The sequence below is a fragment of the Sciurus carolinensis genome, chromosome 4, assembly GCF_902686445.1.
Source record: "Sciurus carolinensis chromosome 4, mSciCar1.2, whole genome shotgun sequence".
Lineage (NCBI taxonomy): Eukaryota > Metazoa > Chordata > Mammalia > Rodentia > Sciuridae > Sciurus > Sciurus carolinensis.
In genome coordinates, this window is record NC_062216.1 from 110,348,908 (window position 1) to 110,373,584 (window position 24,677).

At 37.3% G+C, this 24,677-nt stretch overlaps 1 protein-coding gene across 4 annotated transcripts in view; it reads right to left on the reverse strand.

Annotated features, from left to right (window-relative positions):
- Positions 1 to 22,970, reverse strand: part of Racgap1 (Rac GTPase activating protein 1) — a 29,906-nt gene extending 6,936 nt beyond the window's left edge. Inside the window, exons 1-10 of one of the 4 annotated variants that reach the window (XM_047548911.1) lie at positions 22,891 to 22,970; positions 15,376 to 15,464; positions 8,396 to 8,598; positions 7,259 to 7,395; positions 6,209 to 6,278; positions 3,957 to 4,010; positions 3,215 to 3,295; positions 2,498 to 2,615; positions 1,628 to 1,758; positions 587 to 751 (exon numbers count right to left, since the gene is read on the reverse strand). In XM_047548911.1, coding sequence (XP_047404867.1) covers positions 587 to 751; positions 1,628 to 1,758; positions 2,498 to 2,615; positions 3,215 to 3,295; positions 3,957 to 4,010; positions 6,209 to 6,278; positions 7,259 to 7,395; positions 8,396 to 8,598; positions 15,376 to 15,460 — 1,044 coding nt within the window. In that variant the 5' untranslated portion in view covers positions 15,461 to 15,464; positions 22,891 to 22,970. Of the gene's footprint in view, positions 1 to 586; positions 752 to 1,627; positions 1,759 to 2,497; positions 2,616 to 3,214; positions 3,296 to 3,956; positions 4,011 to 6,208; positions 6,279 to 7,258; positions 7,396 to 8,395; positions 8,599 to 14,162; positions 14,185 to 15,375; positions 15,465 to 22,789 lie in introns of those variants that run through there. The other 3 variants (XM_047548910.1, XM_047548912.1, XM_047548913.1) reach the window with 3 other exon arrangements.
- Positions 22,971 to 24,677: the final 1,707 nt, after the last annotated feature.

The following is a 24,677-nucleotide window of genomic DNA, read 5'->3' on the forward strand; positions in this document are numbered from 1 at the left end:
AAGTTAAAAAATGAAAAATGGAACTGAGTTAATAATCATGGAAGATAAATGATAGGAACCAGTAGTTATATTAATCTGCATACCTTTTTATTTTTTATTTGTTAGTACTGGGGAATGAACCCAGGAGCAATTTACCACTGAGCTACTTTCCTGGTCCTTTTTATTTATTTATTTTTTAATTTTGAGACAGGTTTTTTGCTAAGTTGTTAGAGCCTAAGTTGCTGAGGCTGGCCTTGAACTTGTGATCCTCCTGCCTCAGGTCCGAGTCACTGGGATAACAGGCATATGCCACTGCACCCAGCACTAATCTGTATACTTTTGTTTATATCTGAAATTTTCCAGAATAGGATAGAATGGAAGGGAAGCAGAAAGTAAGGAAGGGAAGGGAAGAAAAAAGGAGAGGGAGTAAAGGAAGAGTAGTAGAGGGGAGGGAAGAGGAGTTTGTTTTAGAAAGGTTATTAAACAGACAAACCCAAATAAGGACTTTGCTACAAGCTAACATTTTACAATTTCTTATCCATTGTTCATGAATGGAAATGTATTTGACATTAAGTCTTTGAAAGGCTAAAGAAGTCACAAGTCATACCTCTCCAATCTTGACAGGTGTTCCTATCAGAGTAGGAATGCAGGGAAGAGGACAGCGGTCCCGACATTCTGGATGAGAAACCACACGACAGTCTCGACACTTCAGAGACAGCTTGCCAAATTTTATCCGTTTCCCACACGGAACACAGGATTCAGGTTTAATAACCTGAAGATAAAATAGAACAAAAAGAACAGAGCAGTATAAATTACAAAGTTATCATCATCATCAACCAATATCTATTGAACACTTAGTATATACCAAACAACCCTCCAAGGTCCTTATACACATTTTTTATGTAATTAAAAAAAATCCAATAAAGCAGGTTTGTTTTCTTCATTTTAAGATAAGCAAACAGAGGCAAAAGGAGGTTAAGTAACTTGCCTGAAGCTATCCACCTGGAAGACAGCATGTATAGTAGTGGAAAGAACTTATCTCTTGACAAGTTGTCAGAAAACCTGGGTGCTAAATCTGCCACTGTATGTGGCTCAAACAAGTCCATTAACTCCTCTGAGCCTTGGTTGGTTTGCTTGGATTTTTACACCAAATGGTATAAAGTTAAAACATTTTGAAAACCTGCTGAGTATGATGGCACATGACTGTAACCTCAGACTCAGGAGGCTAAGACAGGAGATTGCAAGTTGGAGGCCAGTCTCAGCAATTTAGTGAAGCCCTAAGTAATTTAGTAAGAACCTGTCCCCCAAAATAAAAAGAACTGGGGATACAGCTCAGTGGTAAAGCACCCCTGGGTTCAATCCCTCAAACAGAAAAGATGCCATATTCAAATGCAAAATTTAAGCATGTATTACTATAAAGTACAATTATTTCTGACAAGTTGTTTTCTTTAATACAAACCTCCATAACCAGGAGATATGTTTTCTTTAATACAAACCTCCATAACCCTGGAGATTGAGATTGGAAAGAGGAAAGGAATTTGACATTTAACTTTATAACACTAAAGTGTTTACACTTATTCCAGTACATATTACTTTTTCCATTAAAATACTGAATGCCTGAAAGAAAATGAAGCAATCACAGATCTACCGTCTTAGAGACAAAGTCATGCAGGCGCATCCCTCCATTACTCTGTGGTGTGCCTGAACTATCATTCTCAGTTCTTGGCTCCAGCGGTCTACTGTTCAGGGTGGAGTCACTGTTCCAAGGTTGTAAAGTACCTAGAAAACAAGCAACTTTAAGCTTTGTCTTAAGAATTTTGTTCCTTTTGAATTTTAGCCTCATTTTTAATTTAAATGATAAACAGTAATCTGTAACCATAACCAAAAGGGAATCCCAACAGCTATGCAAAAAAACAAAAATAAAAGTTTCAAGAAAAACTAAATTACATACTAGTGGCATAGACGAAGCTAGCAACCTGAAAGTAAAGCATGACACAAACATATCTTTGATCCTCAGTAGACAGTGAAGAGAAACTACCCACTACAACCAACCCCTGTCTCAGGGGGTTCTAAGCAATCTACTCTCTCAAGATCAGTAGAGTACAGAGGTATGGGAACAGGAGGAAGGAGGAGGGAAGGAAAAGGAGAAGTGCTGGGACTGAATTAGAGAAAATTATATTCCATGCTTATATAATTATAACAAAATGAATCCTAATATTATGCGTAACCAAAATGAACTAATAAAAAAATAAAAAAGAAACCAACTCTCTCAAATTTTTACCAGTTGTTTTAGAGATTTGGGGTAAGGGTGAGGTATTGGGGATTGAACCCAACAGCACTCTACCACTGAGCTACAATCCCAGCCTTTTCTTTAAATTGTTTTTAAGTTGCTGAGGTGGGCTTTAACTTGGAATACTCCTGCCTCAGCTTCTCAAGTTGCTGGGATTACAGGTGTGCACCACCATGTCTGGCAGTTACCAGTGGTTTTAGTAGGCAATTTAGTCACAAACCAACAGACCTGTTTTCCTTCGGCTCCTCATCAAATATGGCACAGTTTCAATAGTGGACACAGCTTCAATGGGCCCACCATCATTGGGAACAGTTACTGTAGTTTTTGCAACTATGGATTCATTCCCCTGCAACAAAAATAATAGGAATACATAAAGATTCTAACTTTCTCTCCACTGAAGTTGAAATTTCATACATCAAAATATAAATATCAGGGGCTGGGGAGATAGCTCAGTCAGTAGAGTGCTTGCCTTGTAAGCACAAGGCCCTGGGTTTGATCCCCAGCACCCAAAAAAAAAAAAAAATAATAATAATAAAAATATCAGTCAGAAGAATAAGTGTGTGTGTATGTATGTATCCACATATATGCAAGCAACAAAGAATCAAACTTACAGTTGACAATTATTTACTTAATCAGAGTAATTACACTCATATGGAGGATAAGGATCTTATCACATAGAAAAACTCTCATCAAGTACCTCTCAAAATAACAATGTAATGTTGACTACAGTGTTTCAGTGCTCAGGGCTAATCTGTGGTTATGTTCAAGACCACAGTTCTCTCTCTCTTTTTTAGTACATTTTTAGATGTTGATGGACCCTTTATTTATTCATTTGTTTATATGTGGTGCTGAGAATCAAACCCAGTGCCTCACACAAGCTAGGCAAGCACTCTATCACTGAGCCACAACCCCAGCCCCTAGACCACAGTTCTTTACTCTTCTTACCTGGTCTACTGTGGAGCCAATGGAACGAGTTTTCTTTACAGGACCAGGAGGTCCATCAACAAACTGTCGGCTATTGGAGCGCTAGAGACGGGGCAAAGACCAAAAACTTTAGGGCCACATACATCTGAAGCACAGAAGATAAAATTATTCTATCAAACAAATGGATGTAAGTCCTAAGGCCTCGGGCTACAGTAAATAACAATGTTCTCTCTCTCACTGCCCAATTCAAATACAAATTGTACATTTTTGTACAAATACAAAAATGCCCTCAGTGCCCTAGAAAAAAGGAACAAGCTTTGGAGAAATTTAGATGATAGTGCCAGAAAAAGTACAGCTGTAATCCTATCTAAGTACATGAAGTCTTTGGAAACATATTAGGTACCCTAAACAAGCACACACAGATAGATCTCTATATCCCATTATACACACATTTCATCCAAAGCTTATATTAGAGCACAAAAGTCTCGCATAAAAATTCTTATGACAACTCAAAACAAACTTAAGTATTTCCATTTCTACTGTATGAGATGCAGCCCAGACCAGTGAATAGGACAGAATCCTGTCCTGACTCATTTCCTTGAAGACTATCAATACCAGCCCTACAGGATGAATTCATCAATAATATGTGTCTCACAATGACTAGAGTAAGTTTCGGGAATGCAGTACCAAGGCAAAATTTCTAGAGAAAACTCTTCAGTTTTACTTCATTAAACAAAACAAAACAAAACAAAAAAATACCTACCCTTTTTTCCCTCTTCTTCAGTTTGAAATTCTTCACCATAGAAGAATCCCAATCCTGTTGACAATTACACTGTATTAATTTATTTCTTTGGTTAGAGCTCTCCTAAAGCCATGCAAATAAATTTACAGAACTTTCAAGGCTTCTTGCCTAACTTATATTTGGAGTAGAGAGGGAAGGGAAGATCTCCAGTGTTGTAGCTATAGAGCTATATAGTACATTAACATGTTGTCTATTAACAATGGAAGCTGTTTTAATAAAATCAGGAATCAATACCACAGAGGCAAGAAAAGTTTAAAGAATCAACTTCTGTCGTGATTATTTCCAGTGTCTGGTCCTTTATTTCTCATTATTTTTGTAATTAGTTTTAGAACTTACAGAATGCTAGGCAGTATACTGATGATATTAGGTATGATTCTTTGCCTTAAGGTATTGCTACTGTCTCATCAGATGTTTTGTATAATCCTGTTACTTAAAAAGTTCGAGTTTAGTTTTACCTCTCTCAGTAATCCCTCTTCCTTAGCTCCCCCACCCCACCTTGCAACAAAAAGAAGTTTACCCTGAAGAATTGTTTTACTGTGGTCTAGTTTCAATACCTTATTCTAACCATGTGCATTTGTTTAAGTTTTTTTTTTTTTTTTTAATATTTTTAGTTGTAGATGGACACAGTACCTTTGTTTTTTAGTTTTTTTGTGTGGTGCTGGGGATCAAACCCAGTACCTCACATGTGCTAGGCTCTTACCACAGAGCCACAATCCCAGCCCTCCTTTAAGTTTTCTACCAGATTTCCTTATTCCTGATTGTCCCTGAAAGCATAGTGTCTAAAACAGTCACATATAGCAAATAGTATCTAGGCTAAATAAATTCAACTTCCTCAATTCATACTCAAGTAATTTAGCTTCTGGTTGTTTGATTCGTTTCAGTTATAAGAAATAGCATAACACAGATCTAGCTCAAAAATCAGCTGCTATTGTTTTTATTTTATAGCCAGGACCTATTGTATATATATCATTCCTTTTTTCAAGAAGGGGTTGTCTAGTATTTACATCCACAAAATGGTCATTTTTCACCTCTCATCAAACACTGAATTTGGAGAGAAAACTCCTAGCCATGTAACAGGTATTTGTCACTATTTTGCTAAGGCAGAAAACCAACAGTTAATAACTTCATCTGATTTATTCTTTGGTTTGCTAAGTTTCTGCCAGTAACAAAAAAGATACACCAATCAATGAACTACCAGTCTCCTAAATAACAAAGAATAGAATATTAGGAGATGATTTTTTATGCAGAAACACCATCAAAAAGTAAGAGAAGAATGCTGCCTCATAAAAGCAGAGTAACAAAGAGTTAAACATGTTATCCATTGATCAAAGCACTATATGATATCTAGAAATTCTCATCACATTCTTCTGGCTGAAGTTCTAGCACTTCGGCTTCAATCTTTTTAGCGGTGGGTGGGGACAGTACTAGGGATTGAACCTAGAGGACTCTTACCACTGGGTCATACCTCTATCTTTTTATTTTATTTTAAGGCAAGTTCTCACTAAATTGGTGAGGTTGGCCTCAAACTTGGGACCTTTCTGCTTCAGCCTCCCATGTAGCTGGGACTGCAGATGTGTCACCAACCTTGGTTTCCTTCTAATTGCAAAGTATGGTTAGCTTTCCTCTAGAAAACTAATTCAGAAATAAGGCACACGTCATTTGGGTGCAGTGGCATACGCCTGTAATCCCAGTTACCAAAGAGGCTGAAGGTGAAGGATTCTAAGTGGCCAGCACAGACAACTTCTTAGTGAGCCTGTCTCAAAATTAAAAAATAAATAAATGAATAAAAGGGTAGGGACATAGCTCAGTGGTAGAACACCCCTGGATTCAATCCCCAGTATACAAAAAAAGAAAAGAAAGAAGACACCAATGTGTTAGCTCCAAGAGCAGCATATAAACCCTGCCTAGATACAGCCTTGTAAAGTTTTTATTGTTACCTAGGGGTTTAATAAGTCAAGATATCATAGTACATGCAGCTCACAGAGATCCTTTAAATAAACTCAAACTCATGCCAAATTTTGAATTCTACATTTTCACTTCTAGAAACTAAATATATAGGTAAGACAGTCTCTTACAACTTGTAAATTGCTAGCTCAGAATCTATAACATATCAATTAATAAAGCAGTAATAAAGGGTGTCCAGGAGAGATGTTCCTCTGGGAGCAAGGTTAAGAAAAGTAAATAATTATCATCTGAGATTAAATGTTTATTACCAGTGATTCATCAGTTTTGTCAAAGCTGATATCTGATAAAATGGAACCAGATTCATCAATGGTTGACAGTCTAGAGAAACAGAACAATACAGTGTTAGACATACAAGACTGTGGAAAGTAAACCCACCAACATTCAGAACAAGTCCCACTGGTCAGGTAACATGAGCAAGTTCATTGCATTTCTTCTCTAAGGAGACAAATACAAGTTCGAACCCTAGCTTTGATGGCTGCTTTTTATGTTTTCATGGGGAATGCGTGCATAAATACAGGTGTATCATAGTTGCTTTTTCAGCAGAGGGTTTATAACAGCAGGTGAAAATTATAGCCAGGGCTATGGGTGCTGCTATTCCCTGCTGAGTCTATACTATAGGTTACTAAAAAAAAAAAAAAAATCACAAGGCAAAAGAGTTGAAGTTTCATTTGATGGCAATTGTGGCTGCTTTCTACAAGACAATACTACCAAGCATTGGCTTTTTAAGAAATTAAGTCCGTATATCTTCTTAGTTATAAAGATTCCCCATAAAACAACCAAGCAACAAAACAAACAGCTCTAAGAATGCTGACCTTTCCCTACTTATTGTATTGGGATGTTCAATTTGAAACTTGGCTAAGACTATTTTAAATAGTGATACTGTGAAACAAAATTATTGGCTAGTATTGGGCTCATAGCAGCCTTTCTAAACCAGAAAAGCCACAAGAGTTCTCTGGAGAGTAAACACTGAAAGTATTGCTGAACTGCCACTTTCACCTTTAGGTTTCTTAGCAATGTGCAGGATTAGTTATTGATGTGCAATTTAGCACTAACATCAAAATTTTACCCCTGGTGAAACAACATCCTAAGGAGAGATTTAAAAAAAAAAAAAAAAAAGGAAAAGAAAGAAAGAAAAGAAACAGATCCTTGTACCTTTATTACCTACCACCCTTCCCCCAGTCTTTTTCTGCTTTCTTCAGCACACATTTCAGAAGCAGTATATTTAAGAGTTCAGATAACAGGAACTTCTGACAGCTGGGTTGCTTGTGATCAGATAACAACAGATGCAGTTCCCCCACCTTTTGTTCCCAGCATTGCCACTGGATGGTTGGCCTCTGTTGAGAAAAGCCAAAGCTGATTTTTGCTCCTCGCTTAGTTGAATGCTACCAGATGTGTCACACATGAGCATCTCTCGAATCAGCTGAATCTGTCGTTCCTACAGACCAAAGCAGGGTAAAACATCATATCTAGCCAGGGAAGAAGGCTTCACCTCAAATTTATGGAATAGGCAGACCAGAAGACATTAAAATACAGCATTATGCAAATGGGCCTTCAGGAAGGCAGCTACACCAATAGCATATTAATTCACATCAAGCCCAGATTGTGGCTCTGATTTCTGACTATTAAAATGAACTCCATCTAGAATAGTGGGGTTTCTGCTATAAGACTTTCCGATCAAACTGCTAATCCAAGAGGAAAGTAATGCAAAATGAAGAGTCCCAAAATAGCAAAAACACTTTTGTGTCATTTTATCAGGACAACTATTGACTTCTTCTAAGGATCAAAGCAGTCACCCACTTTTCTAAATGGTGGAGCAAAATGCATTAAAACGGATACAAAGCTATAATGCACTGGAACCAGACAATTTGAGTTTACTGAGGCATCTAACACTGAACTAAGATGGATTAGGCCCTCCAAGAAAAGGCTTTCCTTTGCACCATGACCCACCCTGGCACATCAAAATGATAGTGTTTTATGTCAGTCACATTGCTCAACTGGTTGACTACATCTAGCCCTTTACCCTAAATTAGACAGCAGTGAAGAAGGAAAGAGTTCAAATTTCCTTGCCTGTATCAATGACAAAGGACCACTATTCACAAAAGGAACAGTGGGTAGCACTTAAAACAAACAATGTGGGATAACTTGTGACAGATCGAGAACACTAGAATTTCCCTGCATTCCCCCTAATTTTAACTCTAAGTGCTCATTTGTAATCTGTCATTGAGTAATAGCTTCAAGTCTAAGGGATAAAAAAATTTTTAATTTCATGAGTCATAGGCTACAATTTCAGTTCCAATCACAAGAAGATGTCAAAGGACAGGTCACTTTCAGTTCTTTAACATGGAGGAAACTTGGTATCTTTGGCAAGTGAAAACATTCTTAAAATACTGCTTCCCCTGAACCACCACTGTTCAAGCACAGAAAACAATACACACCAGTTTTTCACAGTCAGCCTCAGCTCGCTGTCTCCGTTTAATCTCTACATCCACTTGATTTCGTGCGTGCTTTAGCTTAACATCCAGAGCACTACGCTCAGTCTCTGCTTTCATCAAAAGATCCTTGTATTTCCCCAGCTCATGGTCTGTTCTCTGCCATTTCTTCCGGAAATCCTCAAAGTCCTTTGCCAATTGGATGAATTCTGAGGAAAGGTAAAAACTTGAATAATTCAAGTATCAAGCAGAATTTACTGCTCAAATGAATGGGTCCTATGGTTAGCTTAACTATAAATATGTAATTAAGGAACCAACTGAACTATGGGCAAACGCAGCTGAAAATAACCAGAAGCAGATCCTGGATATGTTTATTACTATAGATGAGAGCTTTGTGGGGAAAAATTCCTAATTCAATAGGCCACTTACTTTTGGCTTAGCCAGTGGCATCTGCTATAGAATATGTAACCCATTATTCACCTGGCTCCAGATGTAACACCAACACTGAACAGAAGGCAATCAAAGGGGGATACCTTTGGGGCAGCTGTCACACACCAGGACAGTTACAGCTATAAAACAAAAACAGTCTCCTTTACAGTCACGCATTGCTGCATCAGAGACACTAAACAGCAAATTCAAATGTAACTGCTGTAATATGCTCCAGTAGATGTAGATTAATATTATAGATGTCTAGGCCTGCGATTCCATTCAGCTATATAATTATACAAATATTGATTTGAAAGTAAAGAGCCAATTTGCTTTTGCTGTTTAACACTGCCTGGAGGTTATGTAAACATTCTAGTTGGAAAAACAGAAGAGAAGATCATAAAAAGTTCTTAAAAAGTCACTAAGAGCAAAATGTGGACTATCCTCAAATTTCTGCAAGGAGGGCTGAGGTGGTGGTTCAGTGGCAGAGCACTTGCCTGGGTGTGTGAGGCACTGGGTTCGATTCTCAGCACCAAATTAAATAAATAAATAAATACTAAAAAAAAAAAAAAAAAAAAAAAGTCTGCAAAGACAGCATCACTTCCAAGTTAGCAACTCAAGCAAGATAACCCTCATGGCATTCATTCTTATCACCTGGTATTGGTAAAGACTGTCCTACGATGTATTTGCTTTACATTTTTTTAAAAATTTATAACTTATTTATTTATTTTTATGTGGTGCTAAGGATTGAACCCAGTGCCTCACATGTGTGAGGCAAGCACTCTACCACTGAGCTACAGTCCCAGTCCCTGTCTTACAATTTTCTAGTTAACCTCAATCTATCTAGAAGCATCACTCTCCATCAACATCATGGAGGAAGGTTCCAAGGTATATATCTACTGCTGGTCAAATTAACATAGTTTACAGTTGAAACTAGGTCACACTAAAACAAAGCTAACCGATTCTGAGGCAGTAAGGGCACTTTTCCTATTTAAACTTAACCTGAGAGTATAAAAACAATATAGCATCCTTTTATAACTTGACTGAATTTCAAAACTTACAAATTAGGATACCAAATCATTCTAAAGAAACCAAGTCATTAAGGAAACCTTAGGTTTTGGCAAATAACAAATTTTAGCAAAATAGGATTTATGACCTAGTTATCACAACGTAAATAGCAAGGATTAAAAATTAAGTTTTTACCATGCAAATAGTCTTAAATAACATGCTGGTTTAGCAAACAGTCAGAAACATATTACAGGTTTTTAAAAGTCATATATATATCTCTCTGTAAATTTAAACATTATAGATTCACAAGTAACAATTTTTAAACAAAAATTTCTTACTTGGCCATGTTGACTGACAATTTGTCAATCGTGACACTCACATTAGTGCATTTCTGTGATGTATATAATATTTCAATTTCAAGAAATAACGTTTTAACCTCATAATCAAATTTTTTCTAGCTCTACACTGTGTTTCATTACATAGTATTTCTAAATATGGTGATATATATATATATATATACGATTAAATATTTACAGAACTGAAAATCAATTTGATAATGAAAAATCACCATGCAACCTCATTTTGGCTAGTTTGTTCTTTAGGATATTTCTCTCTCTCTCTCTCTTTCTTTTTTTTAGTGGCACTGAGAATTGAATATGTAGGTGCTCTACCACGGAGCAACAGCCCAAGATTCTTTGTTTTTAAAGGTCTGAGTTGTTGAGATTGGCCTCAAACTTGTGATCTTCCTGCTTCAGCCTCCAAAGTAGCTGGGATTACAGGTGTACATGACTCACCTGGCTTCTGCTGACTTTTCTGGGGGAGAGGGAAGTACTGGGGATTGAACAAAGGAGTGCTTTACCATTGAGTTACATCCCTAATCTATTTTATTTTTTGAGACAGGGCCTCACTAAAATGCTGAGATTCACTAAGCTGCTGAGGTTGGCCTGGAACTTGCAATCTTTCTGCCTCAGCCTCCCAAGTCACTGGGATTAAAGTCATGTGCGACTGCACCCAGCTTCCTTTTTTTTTTTTTTTTTTTTTGGGTGCTGGGGATCGAACGCAGGGCCTTGTGCTTGCAAGGCAAGCACTCTACCAACTGAGCCATCTCCCCAGCCCCCCAGCTTCCTTTTGACATTCGTAAGAGCAGGGACCTTGTCTCTCTTCTGCTTTTTTATCTCCAGTGCTTACACCCTGCCTAACACATAGTAGGCACTTAAATATTTGTTGCATGAGTGAATAAAGAATTGCTATTCAGATCAAATCTAAACTCTAGGCATCCAAAGTTCATCTTACCAATCTAATCAAATTTACCTCCTACACTACACAATATTCTACCTCACTAACCCGGTCTGTCCCTACCCACAAAACGCATATTTATTTTTGTCCTCTATGAGCAAGCTTTTGGTACTCCAAATGGAATACCCTGCCTACTCTTCTTTGTATACCCATTTTCAAATCCCATCTGCTCTGTGAACCCTTTCCTAGTTTGCTCCATATTAAGTTGTTCTAGACTTCCCAAAAGCATTTGTACTATCTGCTATTTCATTAGGAAAAAAAAAAACACCTGAGTTTCCTGTGGTTGGCACACTCCCCTGGCTTGCCCTCTCATTATTAGTTTTTTGTTTGTTTTTTTAGCAATACAGGGGGTTGAACCTGGTGGCTCTTACACTGGCTCTCCCACAGAGCTATTTGTTATTTTTTATTTTGTAACAAGATTTCACTAAGTTGCCTCAAACTTGAGATTCTTCTGCCTTGGGTTCTAGAGTTGCTGGGATTACAGGCCTGGGCCACAGCACCCAGCTATTCACCCATGTTCATTGTACAAAAAAATGGGATTCATAGTGATGAGCTCTTATTGTGTGTATAACATACTTTGATCATATCTGCCCTTTATCTATTGTTTCCTCCTCTCTGTCATCTATGGGTGATCAGGTCCACTCATAAAGTGTTAATTCTTAACAACCAGATCTAGGTCAGGTACGGTGGCATATGCCTGAAATCCCAACAGCTCAGGAGGCTGAGATGGGAGAACTGCAGGTTCAAAGCCAGCCTCAACAACTTATCAAGGCTGTAAGGAACCTAGCAAGACAATGTCTCAAAATAAAAAAAATTTTTTAAAGGGCTGGGTATGTGGCTCAGTGATTAAGCACCCTTGGGTTCTATCCCTGGTACCAAAAAACAAAAAGACAATCAGATCTATCTCAGATTTTTCCTCCACCCAAAATGGTATGTATTGCCTTGTGGATTTTCTGACTTGGGATGCTTCTAATGTGAAAGATTAAAAAAAAATAACAACAACAAAAAAAAAACCATGGAATCAAAAAAAAGAAAAAAACTCCTGTCTCTGAAACTAAAATACCATAATTTTTTTTTTTTTTTTTTTGAACTCAGGGGCACTCGACCACTGAGCCACATCCCCAGTCCTATTTTGTATTTTATTTAGAGACAGGGTCTCACTGAGTTGCTCAGCACCTCAAAGTTGCTGAGGCTGGCTTTGAACTCATGATCCTCCTGCCTCAGCCTCCTGAGCCACTAGGATTACAGGCATGCATCACCGCGCCCAGCACCATAATTTTCTTGATGACAAGCACCATATCACATTTACCTCATCATGTATAATGTATAATTACTATTATACATAGTATAGCACAAATCTACTATGTCACTGGCACATAGTAGGCACCTGCTAAATATTAAGATATACCTATTCTTTTTTTTTAAATTTTTTAAATCATAGATGGACATTATACCTTTATTTTATTTATTTATATGTAGTGTTGAGGATTGAACCCAGTGCCTCACACTTGCTAGGCATGTGCTCTACCACTGAGCTACAACCCCAGCCCCAAGATATACCTATTCTTAATTTATACACCAATGATATCAAAAATGTTCAGGAAACTTATAACAAAATAAAAATAGAAGGTAAAAAAACATGTAGACTGGGGAAAACAAAGATAATAAAATATGTAGACTATTAAGTTATTTATTGGAATATTAACTTTCATTCTTAGTTTTCAATAACCTTGGGTTTAGTTTTTAGAAAAATTGGACAAAAAAAAGAAAGAAAGAAATTGTGAAGAAAGGCAAAAATAAGGAGTCAAGGCATATGTGGGCATGGGGGGAATTCCTGGGATCTAAGAACAGGACAGATACTGGGGTGTTTGCACAAATATTTTAGAGCCTAGAAAACACTGAATTACTTTAGTTTCTCAAAAGCCAACACTGCAAGTTATAAATCGGCAGCGGGGGAGCCGGGGTTGGGGGGGGTGGTGCAAAATTTTCTTCTATTATAAAACGGAAATAAATAGGAAAATGGAAATTTGCTTGTTTGTTTGGTTTTGGCATGATCACTTCCAAAAGTATTTTCACAACTAGTGCATCAATGTATCCCCAAATCCTCACAGCACTCCCAAAACAAAGATAAAGATATTTAAAATTCCTGTTATAGCTAGAGAAACAGAGAAATAACAGTTAAAAGTCAGCACTAGTTTCCGAGACACTAAACCTCAAATTCTTCCCTCTAACCCCACATCCTAACTGTTGTCTCTTCCTACAGGTCTTATCATCACAATCTCTTCTACACATTTTCCCTTGTTTCCATCTTTCCAAACACCATCCCAATCAGGATTGGAATTTCTCTTATTGCTTCCTTCCTGAGCTATGGCAACTGTCTCCTTTCTACCAGTCCCCTAGCCTGCACCTCTGATGTAGTCTATACCTCTGCCAGGGTAAATCTTACTAAAGCACAAATCTGATTATGCTACCACACCTTACTCTGATTCTCCTCAAATCCTCCTGCCTCCACCAAGGCTATTGCCTGACCTGAAATGTCCTCATTCATCTCTGCCTGTCAGGATCCTACCACTTATCTAAGGTTCAATTCAAACCCTACTTTCCTCCATTAAGCCATTTAGTTGTCCCTTTCCCTCAACTCAACATATGCTAGAAGATGTGATAGGTTCTCACAAAATATTTGCTGAATGAACTTGGGTTTTAAGATCTCTTATTTCATATCTGCTCCACTAGACTTCAAAGTAATCCATCTTCTGAGATGATGTGACCTCAAAAGAGAAGCCTGATTAGTATGCCATTGTGGTTACTGAGTTGATACCAGATGACAGGGTCATGCAGCAGCTATTAGAGAGAGAAAATAGAATATTGTTCTGAGAGGCCTGTGAGTGGAAAAGAGCTATTAAAAGCATCAATCAATTTAAATAAAATATTGCATGGAATAAGCAAGATGCCGTACTAAGTACTATGGAGATAAAGAAAAGTTCAAGACACAGATCTTGCATTACTTTCATACCAGTAAGGCTGACTTGAGAGCAATACTTACTAAACTGGCAATTACTGAAAATCTGAAAGAGGAGAAGATGGCAACAAAATAAGAAGCTGGCAGAGAATAATTACCTTATATTACATACACCAAAGCCATTAGCCCCATTTTCCTTTCTTGCTTACTAACTTCCCAGACTATTCCCTCTATCAACACCTACTTTTTTGTGTCTTTTTGGAAATACTGGGATTGAACCTCAGGGTCACTCTACCAGTGAGCTCTATCCCCAACCCTTTTTATTTTGAGAAGGATCTAAGTTACTGAGGCTGGCCTTGAACTTGTTATCCTCCTGCCTCCTGGATCTCTGGGATTATAGGTGTGTACCTCATACCTGGTTAATACCTTTTTCTTTCCAGGTCTCCACCCTATCTCAATCCTTTATTACTATACATTAAACATACAGAGTAGGTAAAAGTAAGTGACAAGTTTCTCCTTCAAAAAGAAGATAAGACTTTTTTTTTCTCAACTGAAAATGTTTCATAGAACAGAAAATGGTCAGGAAAAAAATATAGACAAGGGGCTGAGGTTGTGGCTCGGTGGTAGAGAACTTGCCTAGCATGTGTGAGGCACTGGGTTCGATTCTCAGCTCCACATAAAAATAAAATGAATAAAATAAAGGTCTAACATTTAAAAAAATTTTTTTTTAATATATAGACAATAACTCTAAGGAAAAAAGCAACATCCTTGGAAATCCAAATTTTTCTCAGTTCATACAAAAATGAAATTTGCAACTAATGCCAACAATTCAGTGGAAAGAGAACCTTGATAATGAAAAAAGTCTGGATAAAATCCATTTAAGAGCAAATATGAAACCATGTGTGGTGATACACACCTGTAATCCCAGCAACTAAGGCAGCTACGGCAAGAGGCCCACAAGTTCAAGGCCAGCCTAGCAACTTAGTGAGACCCACCTCAAAATAAATTTTAAAAGGGCTGGGGATATAGCTCAGTGGTAAAGCACCCCTGGGTTCAATCTCCAGTATCCCTGCACCCCCGAAAAAAAGAGCAACCGTAGAAAAAATTTTAGTGCCCATTTGGAACGAGTGCCCATTAACCTTTGATCATGGATAAGTGACTATCACTTTCTTTTTAGATAATCCAATAAAGAGCAACTTTAAGACTGGAACATACTTCAGTTTTGTAGAAAACCAAATTTGAAGTGTTTTTTTTTTTTTTTTTTCCTTTTTGCACAGATCAGCTCAGAATGACTTACGGAGTTCATTTCCTTCACTGAGAATCTCCACCCGGCGCACAAGCTGCTCAAACAGATTCCGCAAATTCAGCATTGTAGTATCCATCTTTCTGCCAAGAAATCAAATATACATTAGGGGTCCTGCCTTCTTCCCCTGACAAAAGATGCAATAGCAATCCAGTACAGCTATCAGTAACCAACATCTGGACTCTTAACATTTGCAGCTACCATTTTAAGTATCTCAAACCAACAACCCATGTTTTGTGTGATCTTTATTATAAAAACAAAGTTGGAATGTTTAAGACTCATCTGAAAACTAGAAAATCTTTTCAGACTTCTAAAGATAACATCTCCTCTCATGCCTAACTCCCCTAACATTGTAATCATTCTGGTGCTGAGAAGGAGAAAATTAGGAGCAAGTAGCTCAGTTGATTATAAGATGTCCAAGTTCAAACTATAGTTCTTTAGTCAAACCTATTGACTAATATAACAGTTTTGCTACTTTACTTCGTCTGAAAGTTGAAGTCCCAGAATGTAACTTTAAAGGTTTATTTTTTTATTACATTTTTAGCTAATGCCCTGTTGCAACTGCCTTTCAAAACACAGGACTTGGTCAGCACATTTTCTACCAATGGCATAGATGACGTCACACGAGTGATTAAGTGGGGAAATTGCCAGTTCAGCAGCACAAGAATTATTTCTGTAATACAGGATTCTCTGCTAGACTGTGTGCAGGGACTATGTCTAATAAATTTATACTAAGTATAGGCAAAGGATTATGTTGTACCACATTCTGGCATCAGAGAGACAATACACCACCTTCACAGTTAGAAGGGCAAAGGAAAAATCATTTGTTACTGTGTTCTATATAGTGAATTTCAGCTTCTTATTTCCCCCGAAAGACCTGCTGATATTACATTAAAAATGCAGTCCTTGCAGGCAGTTCTGTTCTAAATAGACTTCAACTGGGAACATTTTGAGGAAATAAGATCTTCATTCTGCAGTCAAGAAAGACAGACATTTACTGGATGTTATGAAAATTATCAAGAAATGAAATAAGTCAAATATGATTTGAAAAACAAATGTCCTCAAAAATAATATTAAAAGACTCCTCGTATGTTTCTCTAACCAACCCTTAACATTCTAGTCTAGGCTATTATTTCATGTATCTAAATAAAATTTTTTAGAGTTTTTTTTATTAATGTTTAGAGATTTTGTAATTTTTGTGAGATTGTGCCATAAGTTATAAGGGCAAGAAAAAGAAGGGTAAAAAAAAGGAAAAACAACCCACAAAGGACAAAGGAATAGAAACATAAGGTATTTTCTATTAAACATTGCAGATGTATTAACTTATACTCATGTGACAATTGCTCTAATAGCAAAAAAAAAAAAAAAAAAAAAAAAAAAGACTTTGAATTCCAGTCTTGGATGCAATATATACCTGAATCAGGGCTGAAAACCAAGATCTTCAAATGGCAACGTTATCTGTTCTAAGCTACATAATCACAGCAAACTGCTAAGCAACCGAACCAACAAATTTATTACAAAGATCTTTCTCTAAAATAAGAAAAAAAAACCTAAAAGAATAGCATTAAAGCTGGCAGGAAGAGATCTGGAAGTCATGAAGATGTTCATAGACTTAACAAAAATAAGCAAACAAGACCAAGTACTACTGGACAGAAGCAGGGCAGGGTATTCAGTAGTCAATTCAAATGATGATTGCCTTTGGCTCCCAGTATAAATGGAAGACTCTAAGCATTAGTTTTAATATAGGGTACTGATTTCTTTCATCAATACTTGTCAATTATCCTAAAATTTTTAAACAGTAAACTTCTTTCCAAGAACACAGAAAAGAAAATTTTCATGATGCAACTAACATACTGAAAACTGGCTTAAAAATTGAGTTTTTAATGTTTTAAATGATAATAACATGATTTTTTTTAATCCCTTCTGATTTGAATGTTTGTGTCCCTCCAAAATTCATGTGATAGTATTAAGAGATGATTAGAATGTGAATGGAATTAGTGCTCTTATAAAAAGGCTTAAAAGAACTTGTTTGACTCACCCTTCTGCCATGTGAGTACACAGTAAAGCACTGTCTTGGAAGCAGAAAGCAAGTCTTTACCAGAAAAAGAACCTACTAGTACCTTGCTTTTGAGGAATAAATTTCTATTATTTACAAATTATCTACTCTTAAGATATTTTGTTATAGAAGCAGGAACAGACTGAGGCAAGTCTCTTAAAATTAAAAAAAAAAAAAAAATCCTCACATTTTCTCAAGTTTCTTTAGTCCATTATTCTCTAGGTTCTTTGTGCATACTCCCTGGAGTGAGGTAGTCTCTTGAAAACACAAACATGGATGGGCATAATGGTGCATGCCTATAATCCCATGACTCTGGAGGCTGAGGCAGGAGGATTGCAAGTTGGAGACCAGCCTCAGGAATTTAGCAAGACACTGTATCAGACTAAAAAAAAAATTTTTTTAAAGAAAAAAATGGAGCGCCTGGGGGTAGCTTAGTGGTAGAGCACCACTGGGTTCCATTCAGGAAGGAAGAAAAGAAACACAAACCTGATTCCTGAAAATAATACAACACATTGAAAATCTATATGGGGAACATCTCACCACAGTAACTGGTATACATACAACAAGGGCAATAAACATTAGTCTACTAAATGATGCCTAGGAAAAGTACTGAGGAGGTAGTTATTTACTAAATTCCTAATGCTGTATTATAAACAACAAAGAGGCAATCCTTAACTGTCAGATCTTCATAGTCTACATATTTAGAGTTTTACAAATAGTCTGATTATCAATTTTTGTTTTTCCCTCAACACCAGACATCCCATAAAGTTCAATCTTCCAAACACTCAAACTTAACAAATATTCCACTTTAACTATTACATTGTTATCCTATCCTACAGACTTCCAAGCTTGACCTCCCTATTTTTATCATTCTCCCAGAAGCTAGCTTTCAAACTTCAGAAATGCCTTTGGTTCCTCCCTTTCCCATAAGCTCATATCAACCCCTATAGCCTCTTCCCTTATTTATGTATTATACCCACCCCCTCACCACTCGCAGGTTGTAATCCTTCACTTCAACTGATCTCACTGCCTCAAGTAACATTCCCGCCACCAGTCTTTCCCCTACTGCTTTGCTCAATTGCCACTCAGACACACATACCTTGCACTTCAATTTAATTTTATCATATGCTTCTGTCTTGTATCCCACGTAGACTCTAAATTTGAAGACTGAAACCTTGTATTTGACACTACTGTATTACACACACAAGTATTTAACATGATGCTTACACACAACAAACATAATTGATAAATGGAAGTCAGAGAATACACACACACTCATGATACCTCTGTCAAAAGAATTTCCATTCTACCTCAACATTATTGTATAACATACATTAAAACAAAAATAGGAGTAGAGTAGAAATCCTGGGATAAAGCTTTAGCTCCTCTATCTATCAAAAGCATAAACTTTGGTAAATTGCTTAAATTCTGAGACTAATCTATAAAGTGAAAACAACAGTATTTGTCCTATTTATCTCACATAAAATTATAAATTAATATAGATAAAAATGTTATAATGCATAAATTGAACTTTACTATTAAAATATAAAGTATATATTTATATGAAAGTATGAGGTGGGTATTTTGTTTTGAGTCTGATGCCTGTTAATTATGTCCTAGAACAGTGATTCCCAAATCTAATAATTTTTTCTAGGCTATCTCCACATAAGAATATCACTAAATTCAGAATTTTACACTGTTTTTTAGTATAGTGCTATATATTTAGGGGAAAAAAATCAGTATTTACTAGGTACATTTGAAGTGATCTGGGCACCAAAACTGACACTTCACATACATATTTTAAGTGAATCTAATTAACTTCAATTTAAGACAAACACAACTTAGGTTTAAAGACCTTAAAACACTAATAAATGCTAAGCTCACAATGAAACCCCACTGTAAGTCCAAAATCTATGTTCTGGGAGGGGAATAGGAAGAACAGTAGAATTAAGTAGACATAATTTTCCTAGTCTTGTATTTGAATACATGACCAGGGTTATTCTGCATCATGTACAACCACAAGAATAGGATCCTAATTAGAATAAGTTATATTCTATGTATGTATAATATGCCAAAATATATTCTACTGTCATGGATATCTAAAAAGAACAAAATAATTTTTTAAAAAATGTTTTCCACCTCAACACATCAAAGAAATGATGTTACAAAAATATCAAACTATGTTGCAGACATTGCCAGACACCTCCCTGCAAAGTAAAACATGTCAGACAAAGAATGACACATATAAAAACAAAGACCATAGCTAAATCCCAGACCAAAAGAATCAAGGACATAGTAAAATTTTACCAGGTCAAGGCTTCTAAACAAGCTGTTCAAGGAGGCTTGTTGCTTCTGAAGAGTTAATTTTTTTCCTCTAAGATAGGTTTACTTAAGGTAATCCAAATATGGCACTAGCAAAACATAATCCTCTTCTCTTTATATGCTGAGGGACCATATATTTTTATTACCATTCTACAGAAGTGACTCTCAGGAATTATTTATAGGTGACAAAAATATCTTTCTGCATCACCACTAACTCTTGATATCTAAGCCAAATTGTAACTCGAAAAGCTAAAATTTACTCAACCTATTCAATGTGTCAAATGAGAATGCTCTTAATTTTCCTGTTGGGTCACATTTTTACCCTCTTGTTTATTTCCTCCCCCTTTATTATTTAGCTCCATAGCTAGGAGATGCACTATTGTGAAAGGAAACAAAAAACAAAGTCATATCTAGTTGCATTACTTTGAAGCAGTAAAACAGCTGTCACTTTCCACAACAGAGACTGCTGCCTTTTGGGAAAGCTAAAATGATTCCTGTGTGTAGCAAGGAAATCAGTTTGTGGAGCACTTTAAACAAAAAGGTGCTGGAGAATCTCAGCTGTTATTGATGGCAATCCCCAGAGGTGGAGAAGTCACTGTGTTACAGATTCCCAATCTGTGAGCATCCCTAAGGGAGCAATTTGGCAACACTATGAAAGAGTCTCAGCTTTCCATGATTGCTCTGAGACCCCAATTTAATTTCAATCACCCAGGCAAGAGACAGACAGTCCTTCAGAATAACAGACTATCACAGATCTTACTGCAGGGTATCCTGGGAAAACTCTCTATATTCTTCTACCTCCCCCTACAAACAACATTATAAAAAGACCTACATATCGGGGGTTTTTTTTAGCTCCAACAAGGGTATTAGATATTGTAAGACACACCAATAGAAGATCACTTGAGTTTTCCATCAAAATGTTTCAATGAAAAACATCACAAACATGGCTGATCTGGAGATTCCTAAGAAACCAACAATATAGATTTGGGGCTGCCAAGGAAAAACCATACCCAAAGAATCTCAATACTAAGATTTTTTTCATACAAAAGCATTTCAGAACAATTCTTTCCCCCGCAAATGTACAGTTTCTGCTTCACTATATTGAAAGCCTCAACCCAACTGGCAAGCAGAAGGGATATTATATTGAAACCAAATGTTATTATGAGCAAATCAACTGCAGAAAAAGCAAACAGAATGCCCTCAATCCAACATGAATGAAGACTAAAATAAGGGTACAACTGAATTATGATTTCTCACAAAATTGCCAGTTCAACATATCACAGGTCAGAATACTTTCTTGTTATCCTTCTCCTTCTTCTGTGAATTCTTCCCATTCGGAAGTATTCCACTCTTCAAGGTTTAGACTTAAGTCTTACAAATTCACTAAAGCCTTCCCTAACCATTTCAGTCCCAAATGACAAAATGAATTCATTTATTATCTACAAACTCATTTGGCATGTATAAGAATACTGCCTGGAATTATAGCTCAGAGGTAGAGTGTTTGCCTACCATGCACAAGGCCCTGGGTTCAAACCCCAGCACCATGAAAAACAAAACACTGCTTAATAGTGTAAATATTCTATGTTCAAAAATATTATCTTTAAAATAATAAAAAACCTCATCAATCTAAACAACTATATGTATATGCATATATATCCTTTGCTCATTATACATTCATATATCAAAGAGCTGCAATCACAGATTACATATAATTTTGTGCTTTCCTTTTTATTATCAAGTTCAAAAGAGTTAATAAACAACTACTTAATCATTCACTTCCTTAGATATTGAGATAATTTCCAGATTTCAGTTACCTCTCTGCCTGAATCTCTTGCGTGGTCACTCTCTCACCTCTATTAAGTCTTTATTAACATCTCATTTTGTTTTTCAGTGAAGGCTTTCCTAACCACCCTAAATAAAATTTCAGACTTTCCCCCAACACTTTCTTGCTTTATTTTGCTCCAAGGCACTTATCTCCATCTAATACACTTATCCACTTATTTTGTTTATTGTCTGTGGTCTCCCCAAAAGTTAAAATTCCAAGAAGGCAAAGATTTTTGGCTGTTCTGTCCATTGCTGAGTCACTGGTGCCTAGAACTGTATCCAGCACTTGGTAAATGATTAATAAATATTTGCTGAATGCATGAATTGAACATCCCTATGGATGGTATTTTTCTTTAGGTGACTGTGTTGCTCAAAATAGATTTCCAATTACTATATTGGAGTGTAAAAACCTTTTATAGTTCTTAATACTGCCAAAATATTTTCTAATTGGGCTGTACTAATGGGTGATACTCCCCAACACTGTCTAGGCCTACCAGATTCACCACAGTTTTCTTTTTAAGTTCTATTGCCCCAAATAAACTGCACACTCCTTTAAAGTCAAACAGGATTGTCTTCTACCTATACTTTGCACTTAAACACCTGTTGAATGATTAAGCTACAGGAAAGGGGCCTTCTCTAAACACTTTGAATAACTCAAAAGGCTTATTTACCCGACTTATTAAAGAGTAAGATAATGACATTTTTCAAGGCTTATCTTTCCACCCGCCCCACTTTTCTACCCACTCTCCAACTACGAATGAGATACTGTTAAGAAAAAGTACGTGTAAGTGTAAAAGTAAGGCCTCGCTGTTAGTGAAGCTAAGAATTAGGATAGGAAGGGCAAGATATCACAGCCTCCGGCAGCCTAACCAGACACACTACCCACAAGGTAGTGGGGCTCCACTTCAGACTGCTCGGGCTTCTCCATAGCACGTCTTTTCCCGTAGAAACAACTTGTGCCTTCGTAAAGGATAAGGGATGTTACCCCGACCACTCCCACACTGTTATTCGAGAGACACTTTTTTAAAGTGAACCTCTGACCTGACCTGTTCAAGCCACATCTCAAAAAGACGTCTCCGACTTGCCACATAACCCGGCGCCAAGAAAGAAGTCCCCCACCCTGCCAGCCCCCGCCGCAAGGAAGCGCCAGTGGAAGGATTACAGTTGCCAACCTTTCCCCCGGTTCCTGAGGTGACCAAGGCTTACCAAGTCGGACGCTCTCCCTCCTACCACAATCCAGCGCCAGACGCACCTAGTCTCGCAGTGCCCGGAGACCACTCCGCCGGGCCAGACCCGCCCCAGCTTACCTCCGCGCCTCACCCAACGGCAGAGGGGCGCCGCGCCGCCAGCTCGGGTTTGAAATCCTGAACCAACCAATCACAGAGAAATTTATTCCTCCCACGCCGTCCCTCTGCGCTAGGACGCACGCGTAAGGATCACGGGGGCGGGACCAGGCCTACGCATGCGCATTCCGATAGAATGAAACCAAAGCCATTTTAACTAAGGTCAACAATTTTTTGTGGTTTTTTTTTTTGTTGTTGTTTGTTTTGTTTTGTTTTGCTTTGTTTTGTTTTGTTTTGTTTTGTTTTGTTTTCTCGGCGCGCTCTCCTGAAGTCATTGGGACGCCATGTTGACTAAGGGCAAGCAGTGTTTCAAGAGTACATATTTATCCTTCCCCTTTTCCTTGTCTCCCCCAGGCAGGGAAACCGAGCTCTTGGAAACTGTTAACATTTTCCGAATGTCGCTGTAGAACAGGAACAATTTCTGAAAGAGAACAGTAGTCATTTTCAACCATATTTACTGAGCTGTATTATCTCTTTATTCGCATCCATTCAGGCTTTCATTTGACATTTGACATAAAGTACTTCGACTTCATAATAAGCGCTCTGCTAGAAATCAGAAAAAATAATGTGGTCTCTGCTTTCCAGTGGCGACAATGGAGGAGACAGTTCAAGGAAACAAAAATAAACACAAAATTAAAGTGTTAATTCAATCTAATAAATGTTATTTAGAACCGGGCATTATGCTACTGCAAGGGCTTTCATACCTTTAAAAAATCTGGATCCATAGTGAGAAATACATTTTACATTACAACGAAGAATCAGCGAACTCTGTTCATCCTTACTATATGTAAATTAACCTGTACTTTTTTGTCCCCCCTTCCTTATTCAGGTCCCTACCTCATGAATTTACTCTTCAATGAGTGACAACCTGCACTTTGAAAAAGTATTGACCAGAGTATACGAGAAGCAGTGTTGAAGTAGGACAGAAGAGGCTGGACACCAAGGAATTTTCAAGAAAGTAGGTTTATTGACTATAGGATCCAGAGGAGCTATCAGCTAAAAAATTCTCCCTTGCATGAAGAAACTGGTTTGAGCTTTGTACCCAGTGGGAGGAGGGGCTTGGAGGTTTATGTAACAGTATTTCTTTTTCTTTGAGTTCTCAGAAAGTGTTTTTTGACCCACCCTCTATACTAGACAGAGGTTTCACAAGTTTTTTTCTGCAAACCTGGCATTAACAAAAAGAGGAACTACCAACCCAAGGCCCTCTGCATAAGTTTTTGTTAATAAAAAGCTTTCTGACAAGAAGAGGAACTTATATATCACAAATATGTTGGGGGTTTCTGCTTAATTATGGTAAGGATCTTCTGGGTAGGGGTCTCTGGCCTGCTTTAGTGTGATTTAATAGAAATATCACATTTGGAGAGATGTTAGTCAAGGATATGAAATTTCACTGGGTGCCATGGTAACATACCTATAATCCCAGTCACTCCAGAGGTTGAGACAAATGAATGGAAAGTTCCAGGCCAGCCTCAGCAATTTAGACTCTATCTCAGAAAAAACGGTGGTGGGAGGGCGTTGAGGTTAGCTAGTGGATGTAAACTTCAGAGAAGTTAATTCAGGAAATTATTATAACATGATGACTATAGTTATTAACAATGAATTGGGGCTGGGGAGATAGCTCAGTTGGTAGAGTGCTTTCCTTGCAAGCACAAGGCCCTGCGTTCGATTCCCAGCACCACAAAAAAAAAAAAAAAAAAAAAAAAAAAAAAAAAAATTGTATACTTGAAAACTGCTGAGAGTAGATCTTCTCA